Raw genomic sequence first — 13,704 nt, 5'->3', positions numbered from 1 at the left:
CGACATTTTTTCCTTCATTTCCAGTCAGGAATGCGTCCCTGCAATTTGTTTTATTCGTGTTCATCCTGCATAAAGTTGTAAACACCTACAGAAGTTACACACCAGCCGCCCAGAAAAATTTGAATTTATCTGTTCCACACCATTTTAACACGATATAACCGCAGACACACAATGCAATGCTGCTATTAGTCAGACTGTTGATTTGAACAAGGCAGTGCTCTACCTGACACGGCCCAACAGAGCTGACTTACGCAGACAGTTTATAGGGCGACCTACGCAAGTACAACGTGGCCTTCGAACCACTCTGAAACCATGAGGTTCGAACTCTGGATCTCCGCATTTGCTGTCTGACATTTACTCATTTGCACGCCATTTTTTAATTTATTATTTATTTCGCCACAAGTCGCCTCTAGTGAAATAGTTCATTCTGGTTGGTTCAGTATTGTTGTTGTTGTGGTCTTCAGTCCTGAGACTGGTTTGATGCAGCTCTCCATGCTACTCTATCCTGTGCAAGCTTCTTCATCTCCCAGTACCTACTGCAACCTACATCCTTCTGAATCTGCTTAGTGTATTCATCTCTTGGTTTCCCCCTACAATTTTTACCCTCCACGCTGCCCTCCAATACTAAATTGGTGATCCCTTGATGCCTCAGAACATGTCCTACTAACCGATCCCTTCTTCTGGTCAAGTTGTACCACAAACTTCTCTTCTCCCCAATCCTATTCAATACTTCCTCATTAGTTATGTGATCTACCCATCTAATCTTCAGCATTCTTCTGTAGCACCACATTTCGAAAGCTTCTATTCTCTTCTTGTCCAAACTATTTATCGTCCATGTTTCACTTCCATACATGGCTACACTCCATACAAATACTTTCAGAAATGACTTCCTGACACTTAAATCTATACTCGATGTTAACAAATTTCTCTTCTTCAGAAACGCTCTTCTTGCCATTCCCAGTCTACATTTTATATCCTCTCTACTTCGACCATCATCAGTTATTTTGCTCCCCAAATAGCAAAACTCCTTTACTACTTTAAGTGTCTCTTTTCCTAATCTAATTCCCTCAGCATCACCCGACTTAATTCGACTACATTCCATTATCCTCGTTTTGCTTTTGTTGATGTTCATCTTATATCCTCCTTTCAAGACACTGTCCATTCCGTTCAACTGCACTTCCAGGTCCTTTGCTGTCTCTGGCAGAATTACAATGTCATCGGCAAACCTCAAGGTTTTTATTTCTTCTCCATGGATCTTGGTTCAGTAATGAGGTGAAATTTTTACTATAACTAAATCAAGGGCCTGTGTGTGTGAAGAATCACAAAATAAAACTTCTATTCAATCTCACCTTCAAAACTATAAAATAACGGTAATTTGTGGTAAGCTGTTATGGGACCAAAACTGATGAGATCATATGGTCCCTAAGCTTACACACAACTTAACCTAACTTAACTTACGCTAAGGACGAGACACACACCCATGCCCGAGGGAGGACTCTACAAGAAAAAAAAATTATTTTCAAGACTACTTTATAGCGGCCCGGTGTAGCCGAGTGGTCTAGGGCGTCTTGTCACGGTCCGCGCAGCTCCCACCGTCGGAGGTTAGGACAAAAAAAATGTACTGAAAAATAAAAAGCGATAAACTAAAACGCCGACTTGCTATCGTGCCAGGTACGTAAGCAAAGATTGGATAGGAAGATTGAAAGTGGATTAGCAATTTGTTTTTACAAAATGCAGGGGAACTCGAGAAGGAATTTCAACGCTGCGACTGTTAACAAAGGGCAGATTTATGAAAAACAAGGAAATCGCGTTTGTAGATCTGCAGCAGGTTTCCCACAACGGGGAATAAAATAAAACATTTCTTATTCTAAGATGGTGTGGTGTCAGCTACAGGAACAGTTGGAGGTGGCTGAAAGTGGTCAGTACAAGAGGCCCTCACAGAGTGTGTGAGGCAGGGTTATTCACTGACCAGCACTTTGTGTGTTGAAGAGACAGTGAGGGCAGTAAAGGGCTGTCTACATATAAGGGATGTTTGTCAGGTCTACGAAATGAGCAGAATGCGCTTCACTGAAGACACCGGAGCAGTCTGCCAAGTGCAACCCGGACTGAGTGGTGTGCTGAATGAAATGTTGAAAGGCATATGTTGTTATCGTACACTTTCATAACCTTGTTATTCCACGGTTTGCATTTGATTTAGTTCTGTTCGTATCATTTTCATATTTCTGTCCCATGCCGATGCTTTAGGGAGGAATTTTATGGGACATTTTTATTTTATTTTATTAATTTATTCAGAACATTGATATTGTCATAATAAATTTCTCGTTTTGCCTGTTAATTGCTTTAGCTCTAAAAGACCACTGTAATAGCTGCAGCATATCAAACTCATATATTGAAAAACAACCAGCAGGCTTAGTTTGAAGCCTTATCTTAAAGGTTCTGTAAAATGTTGCACCAGGCGTAAGTTACTGTTCCGTAAAATATTGCACCAGACATAATGCTGCCCCACTGTGTTTGCTGTTCTCAGGCAGGATGTCAGTCGATTGCTATTTGTAACCGGCTGGAGATCGCCCTGATTACTGCAAGCGATTGGAAGTTGAGAATGGGCGTGTTACCAGGGCTACCGAGCGTCACGCAACGTGCCTAATATACCAAAGGTACCGAAAATACTATCCTCTCCTGTGGATACCGTCTCTTCTGCGGGAAGTACAGGATACAACATCACTCGTCCACTTCGCTGTGAGTGGCGTCTCACTGTAGCTCTAGGCGTTCTGTACAGGGGAGACAGCGACCAACAAGTTCGAGGTGTTGGGTAACCTCCTTTATCCTGTGCGAAGATGAGGCAAACACAAAACAGTGGGATCTATTAATCGTCCGCAGTTCAAACATACGGCGAATAATGGTACCCCTTAGAGAAATGGCAGCAATACGTGAGAAAGAACGGCAGGTTAACTCAGTATGTATGCCTGGGGGCCTCATTCAGCATGTTTAAGAGGCTTTTCGGGAAGGGAGGGTGCAACAAACTGCAGATTGTCGCCCACGTTGGTACAAACGATGCCTGTCGTCTGGGCTCCTTGGTCATACTTGGATCATTTCAGCGACTACCAGAGCAGGTTGAGAATATCAGCCATGCTCATGCAGTTTCAACGAAGTTCACAATCTGCAGCATTGTCACCAGAACAGATCGTGGCCCCCTGGTTCTGAGTCTTGAATCAAAGACTTTGAAGGTTCTGTGAGAAGTTAATTTTCAAGACTTGCACCATAGGGTTGAGAACTGTAGGTGCCCCATAAACGGTTCAGGTGTGCGCTGACACATCGGAGGCAGCTAAGAAAGTACCTGGAGTGCACACAAAGTGTTTTTACATTAGACGACTCTCCACCCAATCCAGATAACAATACCCATAGGAAACCAAGAAGTATCAGTGTAAGATCCAAAGAAGTGCGCACTGCACATGAGAGTATTAAAATCCTAGTCGTTAACTGCCGACGTTCTCACAGCTAAGTGCCATAGTTCGAAGCACTCCTAAAAAAACAGCGAATATCACAAAATATAGCTAAGAAAGCTGGTTAAATCCTGAAGTTGACAGCAGTGAGATTTTTGAGGAAAATGAAACGTATGCCGAAGGAATAGGCTAATCCAAAATGGAGGTGGCGTATTTGTCGCAGGTAGACAAGAAACAAGTCTGACAAGACAATAATCTAAGCTGCATGTGAGATTGTTTGGGCAAGACTCAGTATTCAGAATGAGTAAAAAATCATAACTGGATCATTTTGTCGACAACCAGACTCACCTCCTGATGCAGTATCTCAAAACCCCAGAAAAAACCTCGGTTACTTGCACGTAAGTTCCCTAATTATACTCATTGGAGGAAACTTTAATCATCCAACAATCAATTGGGGTGATTACAGTTTGTTAACGGTGGCCGTGACAAGACATCCTCTGAAAAATTACTACATGCCTCCTTTGGAAACTATCTTGAATGGATAATCTGGAACCCCGCCCATTATGGAATTATATTAGAGCTAATAGCAACGAACAGAACTGACCTATTCAAGGATGTCTATATTGATACGAGTATTAGTGACCATGTGACAGTTATAGCAGCAATAAAAAATAAACCACATCGGATAACTAAAGCAAACAGAAACATTTGTATTGTAACGTATTACTATCTTTACGACGTTTCTCATCGAGCCATATACGTTATCTCGCATTTCCAGCTGCTGCTCTCACACAATTAATGATAAAAATTCAGAAACTTAGGGTCGCCACCAGCCCAAGTCCTTCCTAAACATTTAGAGAAAAACGGAGCTGGACAATTATTACTTTAATTACTTTAATAATTTCCCAGGCACCTTCCACTACCATCACTCCTGGTGTCTCATTTACCTTTTAAAATTGGCAAAATATAAAATAAAAATGAATACACCTAGGCATAACACAACAAAAAGTCACTTCTATTATTACAAAGAAAAAAATTAAGTTAATAAAAATGATTCACTGCTGACATCGTTAGCTTGCCCACCGCCCAATAAGCACGAATTTGAAAAATTATTATCATATTAACATTTCATATATTTTATTATGACTAATAAAATTCTAGTCCTCGGTGGTACATTAAAAGCAATGGTGAGAACAAGTTAAATTTAGGTGGGGAGGGGCCGCACCAGTAAAAACCTGTGACCTCTCCACGCAGTACTGAACCCTGCGCCCGCGCCTGTTGGTGCCTAATATGTTCGAAGGGTGCCCTTCCACCGCGTTACTGCTAATAGATATTTCCCTTGCAAATCGCAGATTTCCGTGCGCTTAGCGGCCCGGGCGGGCAGAGACTGTACGTGCCCAGCCGGGGGAACCCCCGGTGCGGCGCGCCACGCGACCTCTGCGCACGCGCGGCGCGCACGCCCGCAGGTCACGTGCCGGCAGGCAGCCGGCTGCGAGCGGTGACAATGGCCGCCATTGTGGAGACGCCGGCCCGCCGCTTTCAGAGCCGCCGACCGTTGTCGTGCGGTCGGCCGGGCTGCGAGGGGCCCGTGGGAGCAGAGTGCGGCCGAGCTGGTTCCAGCGCGGCTGCAAAAGGGCCTGGATAAATATTAATGAACCACGACCTGGGCACGGCCGGCCGTGAAATCCCCTGCAAATACTACAGTCGCAATTACCCGTCAGCCGTGCTGCGCGTACGGCGACGCTCGACACAACGCATTCGACCCGCCGCTGATCGTTAATCTCCCGCCTTAGCAACGAGTTACAATGGCCAGCAATGAGACTGAACGGAGAATGGAGTTACGCATTTATAGACGCGTCATCTCCAAACAACAAGTTGTAACAACGTCCCCGAAGACGCCACGGAACACAACAAATTCACATCGCGTTCCCAGCTATTTGCCGTGATATTTGCCTGATATGCGAGGAAACGTAGTATCCGGGACAAATCTCATCAAGGCTGAACTTGTTATACGGTCTGGACAAGCATCGCCAGACTCGTTTACGCCCACAAGACAACATTTATAACGCCGTGAGTCGTATCGGATAGCCTAGTGTGAAGGCGACCGCTCGCGATAAGCGGAAAATCCGGGTTCGAGACCCGATCTGACAAACTTCATTGCCGTCTTTCCATTATACAACTGATGACTGTACATATTCGCAAATGTGAATACATTTCGTGTATTTCATCATAATGCCTCAGAATATGTCCTGCCAACCTATGCCTTCTTCTAGTCAAGTTGTGCCACAAATTTCTCCCCAATTCTGTTCAATACCTCCTCATTAGTTAAGTGATCTACCCATCTAATCTTCAGCATTCTTCTGTAGCGCCACATTTCGAAAGCTTCTATTCTCTTCGTGTCTAAACTATTTATCGTCCACTCCATACAAATACTTTCAGAAACGACTTGCTGACACAAATCTATACTCGGTGTTAACAAATTCCTTTTCTTCAGAAACGCTTTCCTTGCCATTGCCAGTCTACATTTTATATCCTCTCTACTTCTACCATCATCAGTTATTTTGTTCCCCAAATAGCAAAACTCCTTCACTACTTTAAGTGTCTCATTTCCTAGTCTAATTCCCTCAGCATCACCCGATTTAATTCGACTACATTCCATTATCCTCGTTTTGCTTTTGTTGATATTCATCTTATATCCTTCCAAGATATTGTCCATTCAGCTCAACTGCTCTTCCAAGGCCTTTGGTGTCTCTGATAGAATTAACAATGTCATCGGCGAACCTCAAAGTTTTTATTTCTTCTCCATGGATTTCAGTTCCTTCTCCGAATTTTTCTTTTGTTTCCTTCACTGCTTGCTCAATATACAGATTGAATAACATCGGGGATAGGCTACAACCCTGTCTCACTCCCTTCCCAACCGCTGCTTCCCTTTCATGCCCCTCGACTCTTTTAACTGACATCTGGTTTCTGTACAAATTGTAAATAGCCTTTTTCGACCTGTATTTTACCACTGCCACCTTCAGAATTTGAAAGAGAGTATTCCAGTCAACATTGTCAAAAGCTTTCTCTAAGTCTACAAACGCGAGAAACGTAGGTTTGCCTTTCCTTAATCTATTTTCTAAGATAAGTCGTAGCGTCAGTATTGCCTCACGTGTTCCAACATTTCTACGGAATCCAAACTGATCTTCCCCAAGGTCGGCTTCTACCAGTTTTTCCATTCGTCTGTAAAGAATTCGTGTTAGTATTTTGCAGCTGTGGCTTATTAAACTGAGAGTTCAGTAATTTTCACACCTATCAGCACCTGCTTTCTTTGGGATTGGAATTATTTATTATATTCTTCTTAAAGTCTGAGGCTATTTCCCCCTGTCTCATACATCTTGCTCACCAGATGGTAGAGTTTTGTCAGGGCTGGCTCTCCCAAGGCTATCAGTAGTTCTAATGGAATGTTGTTTAGTCCCAGGGCCTTGCGGTAGCGTTCTCGCTTCCCACTCCCGGGTTCCTGGGTTCGATTCCCGGCGGGGTCAGGGATTTTCTCTGTCTCGTGATGACTGGGTGTTGTGTGATGTCCTTAGGTTAGTTAGGTTTAAGTAGTTCTAAGTTCTAGGGGACTGATGACCATAGATGTTAAGTCCCATAGTGCTCAGAGCAATTTAAATTTGAACCCAGGGTCTTGTTTCGACGGTCTTTCAGTGCTCTGTCAAACTTTTCACGCATTATCTTATCTTCCATTTCATCTTCTTCTACCTCCTCTTCCATTTCCATAATATTGTCCTCGAGAACATCGCCCTTGTATAGACCGTCTATATACTCCTTCCGCATTTCTGCTTTCCCTTCTTTGCTTAGAACTGGGTTTCCAATCCAGCTCTTGATATTCATGCAAGTGGTTCTTTTTTCTTCAAAAGTCTCTTTAATTTTCCTGTAGACAGTACCTACCTTACTCTTAGTGATACACGCTTCTACAGCCTTAAATTTGTCCTCTAGCCAACCCTGCTTAGCCACTTTGCACTTACTGTCGATCTCATTTTTGAAACGTTCGTATTCCTTTTTACCTCCTTTATATACTGCATTTTTGCATTTTCTCCTTTCATAAATTACATTCAATATCTCTTCTGTTACCCAAGGATTTCTATTAGCCCTCGTCTTTTTACCTACTTGATCCCCTGCTGCTTTCACTATTTCATCTCTCAAAGCTACCCATTCTTCTTCTACTGTATTTCTTTCCCCCATTCTTGCCAATCGTTCCCTAATGCTCTCCCTGAAACTCTCTACAACCTCTGGTTCTTTCAATTTATCCAGGTCCCATCTCCTTAAATTCCCACCTTTTTGCTGTTTCTTCAGTTTTAATCTACAGTTCATAACCAATAGATTGTGGTCAGAGTTCACATCTGCTCCTGAAAATGTCTTACAATTTAAAACCTGTTTCCTAAATCTCTGTCTTACCATTACATATTCTATCTGACACCTTCCAGTATCTACAGGTTTCTTCCATGTATACAACCTTCTTGTATGATTCTTGAATCAAGTATTAGCTATGATTAAGTTATGCTCTGTGCAAAATTCTACAAGGCGGCTTCCTCTTTCATTCCTTCCCCCCAATCCATATTCACCTACTACATTTCCTTATCTTTCTTTTCCTACTATCGAATTTCAGTCACCCATGACTATTAAATTTTCGTCTCCCTTCACTATCTGAATAATCTCTTTTATCTCATCATACATTTCATCACTCTCTTCGTCATCTGCGGAAATAGGTGGCATATAAACTTGTACTACCGTGGTAGGCGTGGGCTTCGAGTCTAACTTGGCCACAATAATGCGTTCACTATGGTGTTTATAGTAGCTTACCCGCATTCCTATTTTCCTATTCATTATTAAACATACTCCTGCATTACTCCTATTTGATTATGTATTTATAACCCTGTATTCACCTGACCAGAAGTCTTGTTCATCCTGCCACCGAACTTCACTAATTCCCACTATATCTAACTTTAACCTATCCATGTCCCTTGTTTCTCCTGATAACAACGTCCTCCTGAGCAGTCCCCGCCCGGCGATCCGAATGGGGGACTAGTTTACCTCCGAAATATTTTACCCAAGAGGACGCCATCATCATTTAATCATACAGTAAAGCTGCATGCCCTCGGGAAAAATTTCGGCTGTAGTTTCCCCTTGCTTTCAGCCGTTCGCAGTACCAGCACAGCAAGGCCGTTTGGTTAGTGTTACAAGTTCTGATCAGTCAATCACCCAGACTGTTGTCCATGCAACTACTGAAAAGGCTGCTGCCCCTCTTCAGGAACCACACGTTTGTCTGGCCTCTCAACAGATACCCCTCCGTTGTGGTTGCACCTACGGTACGGCTATCTGTATCGCTGAGGCACGCAAGCCTCCCCACCAACCGCAAGGTCCATGGTTCATGGTTTGGGGCGGGGGGGGGGGCGTTACATGTATATATACACTATTGTTCATTAAAATTGCTGCACCACGAGGATGACGTGCTACAGACGAGAAATTTAACCAACAGGAAGAAGATGCCGTGATATGCAAATGATTAGCCTACAACGTAGCCTATCGCGATTGCGGTTTATCGTATCGCACCACTGCTGCTCGCGTTGGTTGAGATCCAATGACTGTTAGCAGAATATGGAATCGGTGGGTTCAGGAGGGTAATACGGAACGCCGTGCTGGATCCCAACGGCCTCGTATTACTAGCAGTCGAGATGACAGCCATCTAATCCGCATGGCTGTAACGGATCGTGCAGCCACTTCTCGATCCCTGAGTCAACAGATGGAGACGTTTGCAAGACAACAAACATCTGCACGAACAGTTGGACGACGTATGCAGCAGAATGGACTATCAGCTCGGAGTCCGTGGCTGCGGTTACCCTTGACGCTTCACAGACAGGAGCGCCTGCGATGGTGTACTCAACGACGAACCTGGGTGCACGAATGGCAAACGTCATTTTTTCGGATGAATACAGGTTCTGTTTATAGTATCACGATGATCGCATCCGTGTTTGGCGAAATCGCAGTGAACGCACATTGGAAGCGTGTATTCGTCATCGCCATACTGGCGTATCACCCGGCGTGATGGTATGGGGTGCCATTGGTTACACGTTTCGCTCACCTCTTGTTCGCATTGACGGCATTTTTAATAGTGGATGTTACATTTCAGATGTGTTACGACCCGTGGCTGTACCCTTCATTCGATCCCTGCGAAACCCTGCGTTTCAGCAGGTTACCATGTTGCAGGTCCTGTACGGGCCTTTCTGGATACAGAAAATGTTCGACTGCTGCCCTGGTCAGCACATTCTCCACATCTCTCACCAATTGAAAACGTCTGGTCAATGATGGCCGAGCAACTGGCTCGTCACAATACGCCAGTCACTACTCTTGATTAACTGTGGTATCGTGTTGAAGCTGCATGGGCAGCTGTACCTGTACACGCCATCCTAGCTCTGTTTGACTCAATGCCCAGGCGTATCAAGGTCGTTATTACAGCCAGAGGTGGTTGTTCTGGGTACTTATTTCTCAGGATCTATGCACCCAAATTGCGTGAAAATGTAATGACGTGTCAGTTCTAGTATAACATATTTGTCCAATGAATACCCGTTTATCATCTGCATATCTTCTTGGTGTAGCAATTTTAATGGCCAGTAGTGCATATATAATCGAAAACCGGTTGTTTCAGCGATAACCTCCATCACTAGTCCTGGCTGGTTTGATGCAGCTCTCCACGCTACTCTGTCCTGTGCAGGAGTCTTCATTTCTTCGTATCTACCCATCAACCACATTGGTTTGGTCTTGCTTGCAGTATTCAAGCCTTGATATCACGTGCACCTGCCTACATGTTCCATTATTACTGAACTGATGATTCGTTGATGCCGCACTGTCTGTCGTGTCAATAGCTCCCTTCATTCAGTCAGGTTATGCCATTAATTCTTTTCTTCCCAATTCGATTCTGTTTCTCCTCAGTAGTTCCTCGACCTACCCATCTAATTTTCAGCATTCCTCCGTAGAACCACACTTCAAAAGATTCTATTCTCTTCTTGTCTGAACTATTTATTACCTACAAGACCATGCTCCAGACAAAATATCTTCAGAAAAGATTCCCGAACATTTAACTTTATATTAGTTGCTAACAAATTACTCTTTTTCAGAAACGCTTTTCGCGCGAGTATCACTTTGTAACCTCACTGCTTTGGCCTTTATCAATTACTTTGCTGCTCAGATAGCAAAACTCATCTACTGGTACCACTTTTACGGTATTATTTCCTTATGCAATTCCCTCAGCATGACTTTATTTAATTCGATTACTTTCCATTACACTTCTTTTACTTTTATTGATGTCCAATAATATCTTTTGAAGACACTACCCTATTACAATGTCATCGGCATGTCCCATAATTTTTATTCCATTTCTCTGAACTTTACTTTCCTTTCCAAATTACTCCTCGCTTTTCTTTACTGCTTGTGCAATGTAAAAACCGAGTAACACCGAGAAGATGCTACAACCCTGTCTCACTTTCTCAACTGCTGTTTCCCCTTCGTGTCGTTAGACTCCTAACTGCAGTCTGGTTCCCGTAGTATTTGCACATAACCTATTGCTCTCTGTATTGTATCTTCTCTTCCTTTAGAATTCCGATATGTTTAGATCAGTCAACATTGTCAAAAGCTTTCTCTAAGTCCACAAATGTAGCACTGTGAGCAGTCAGAACGTGAAATGTTTCCTGTTTTGACGTCAGTATGCTGTTTGTGGCTTTGCTTTAGCTGTAGCCGACTACGCAACAAACCTCAAATTCTGCAGATGTCTGTAACGGGAATTGTCTCTCCCATGGTCAACAGTTAAAAAGATTTTGTGTCGCATTTCACAATGGTATCCCTACAAGATTCAGAATGTGCACCAAATGAAGTCCAAAGACAGGCTACAAAACCATGACCTTGCCCTTCGTTATTTGGCACTCATGGAAATGGATGACATGTGGTCGGCGAATATACTTCGGACGGATAAGGCACGTTTTATTCTGCATGGTGCCGTGAATGCACAGAAATGTCGCATGTGGAGTTCTACTATGCCGCATGTTGTGCAAGAACATCCAATGCACTCAGATTGTGTGACTGTGTGGTGTAATTTACAAGCTTTTCTTTCTGTCCGTTTTTCATCGAGAAGGTGACGCTACGTGGGCTGTCAGGTGTAGAGTGACATCTGCACGTTATAAAGAACGTCCTCGTGCAACACATGATTCCAGTTTTGCAAGAACGCAACTGTGTCTACACCACTATTTTCATGCAAGATAGGGAGACATCACAAGTCGCTTGCCAGTTGAAAGACTTGCTTCAAGAAACCTTCGGTAAAGACTGCATCATATCTAGACAGTGTGACCTTCCAGATTCCCCGACATAAATCTATTTAACATCTGTTTGTGGGGATATCTGAAAGATCGTGTCTATCAGGGACGTATCCGGAGTCTTCCTGATCTGAAGAATAGCATAGACGACATTTCGCTCTGGTTAGACTACACTGGATATGCTGCGAACAACTGTCGACCATGCTGTGATATGGATGGAGGACATAGCTCGTGTCGGCCATTCTGCCACGTCTCCACGTCTGCACATCTTATTACGCTCATTCCATACAAACAGGGGGCACAAAATTCCCTACCATGACTTAGCTCAGCGCTAAGGACCCACATGAGCGTCTGTTACACAACCTATGAGGGACATTTAATAATTAAAGAGACAAACTGATGTAGGAAAAAATTGTATTTTTACAAAAGAACACTTTTGCTACTTCTCAACACAATCTCGACCAGTATTAACGAACTTGTCCCAACGATAACCATTTACATAACTCATTCAAAAATTTCTTGTCGTTTGACCCGTTTTCCCCACCAAACTTTTTGACCTTTGTCGATGAACTCTTTTCCACGTAATGCCTCCTTGAGTGGGCCAAACAAACGAAAATCCGAGGGAATCTAATCTGGATGGTAGGGAGGATAAGATAGTATCTCCAAACACATTTTTTCGATTCTTTCTTGGATCAGGTGGGCGGTGTGAGAGCGAGCAATGTCGTGCAGAAATAGCTTGTCTTTTCTTTGAGATCCGCGACGTTTTTCTCTCACTGCGCGGTTTACTTCGTTCCTCAGAATATTGAAGTAGTGCGCGCTGTTTATTGTACGCTGACCTTCCCAATAATCACAAAAGGTGACACCTTGAGCCTCTCAAAAAATGGTCAACTTCACTTTTTCAGCTGGTGCTTCCGTTCCATGCTTTGTCTTTTGAACTGTGGTTCAAAATGGTCAATCTAAATTTCATCACACGTTAAAATTCTGTTAAGAAAAGGGTTGTGTTGTATTGTATGTTAACCGGGTGGCTAGAAACACCAGAGACACACTGTCCCCGCCGCAGCCGCAGTGGTCCACTTCACCCCTCCGCCGCCCCACACCAAACCCAGGGTTATTGTGCGGTTCGGCACCCGGTGGACCCCCCAGGGAACGTCTCACACCAGACGAGTGTACCCCTACGTTTGCGTGGTAGAGTGATGGTGGTGTATGCGTACGTGGAGAACTTGTTTGCGCAGCAATCACCGACATAGTGTAGCTGAGGCGGAATAAGGGGAACCAGCCCAGATTCGCCGAGGCAGATGGAAAACCGCCTAAAAACCATCCACAGACTGGCCGGCTCACCGGACCTCGACACAAGTCCGTCGGGCGGATTCGTGCCGGAGACCAGGCACTCCTTCCCAATCCGGAAAGCCGTGCGTTAGACCGCACGACTAACCGGGCGGGCAAGAAAAGGGCTACTTTCCCTTTCACAGCAGTCTTTCAAATTTGTACACATTTTCAGTCTGGTTTTCTTGTGTTTTGCAGTAACACTTTCAGAACCGACCTTGCACTTTTTTTTGCTGTACGTGAGTTCGTTGCTGATAACATTATGAACTATGCCAACACTTATTACAACCGTTTTTGCTTAAGTTCAACTGTAACAGTCTTCAAGAATACTATCATCAATATAGGTTCCAAGTGAAGTCACTGAGGTTCGACTGTTTTTGAATTTTCTACCACCTTATAAAACTGAGGTTCATATATGATACATCGTACTGTTAAATCATCCGAGAAAACACTTTATCCGGTTTCTCACCTTCAGAATGCAAAAAGCGGATCACTGAATGTTGTTAATCTAATGTGGACACATCATACGATGTATGGCGGAGGGTATATCGTGTACCAATATCATCACTACCCCTCTACTCCCCTCTTGTTCTGTT

General features: G+C 43.7%; 1 protein-coding gene across 1 annotated transcript in view; it reads left to right on the top strand.

Moving 5' to 3' along the window:
- The window catches only part of LOC126092683 (UNC93-like protein MFSD11), a 215,703-nt gene extending 210,618 nt beyond the window's left edge, over nt 1-5,085 (top strand). The window contains exon 10 of the mRNA XM_049908405.1: nt 4,809-5,085. Coding sequence (XP_049764362.1) covers nt 4,809-5,085 — 277 coding nt within the window. The remainder of the gene's footprint in view (nt 1-4,808) is intronic.
- The last annotated feature ends 8,619 nt before the right edge of the window (nt 5,086-13,704 follow it).

This window comes from Schistocerca cancellata, chromosome 7 (genome assembly GCF_023864275.1).
Source record: "Schistocerca cancellata isolate TAMUIC-IGC-003103 chromosome 7, iqSchCanc2.1, whole genome shotgun sequence".
NCBI lineage: Eukaryota > Metazoa > Arthropoda > Insecta > Orthoptera > Acrididae > Schistocerca > Schistocerca cancellata.
This window is presented reverse-complemented; position numbering and strand designations above follow the sequence as displayed.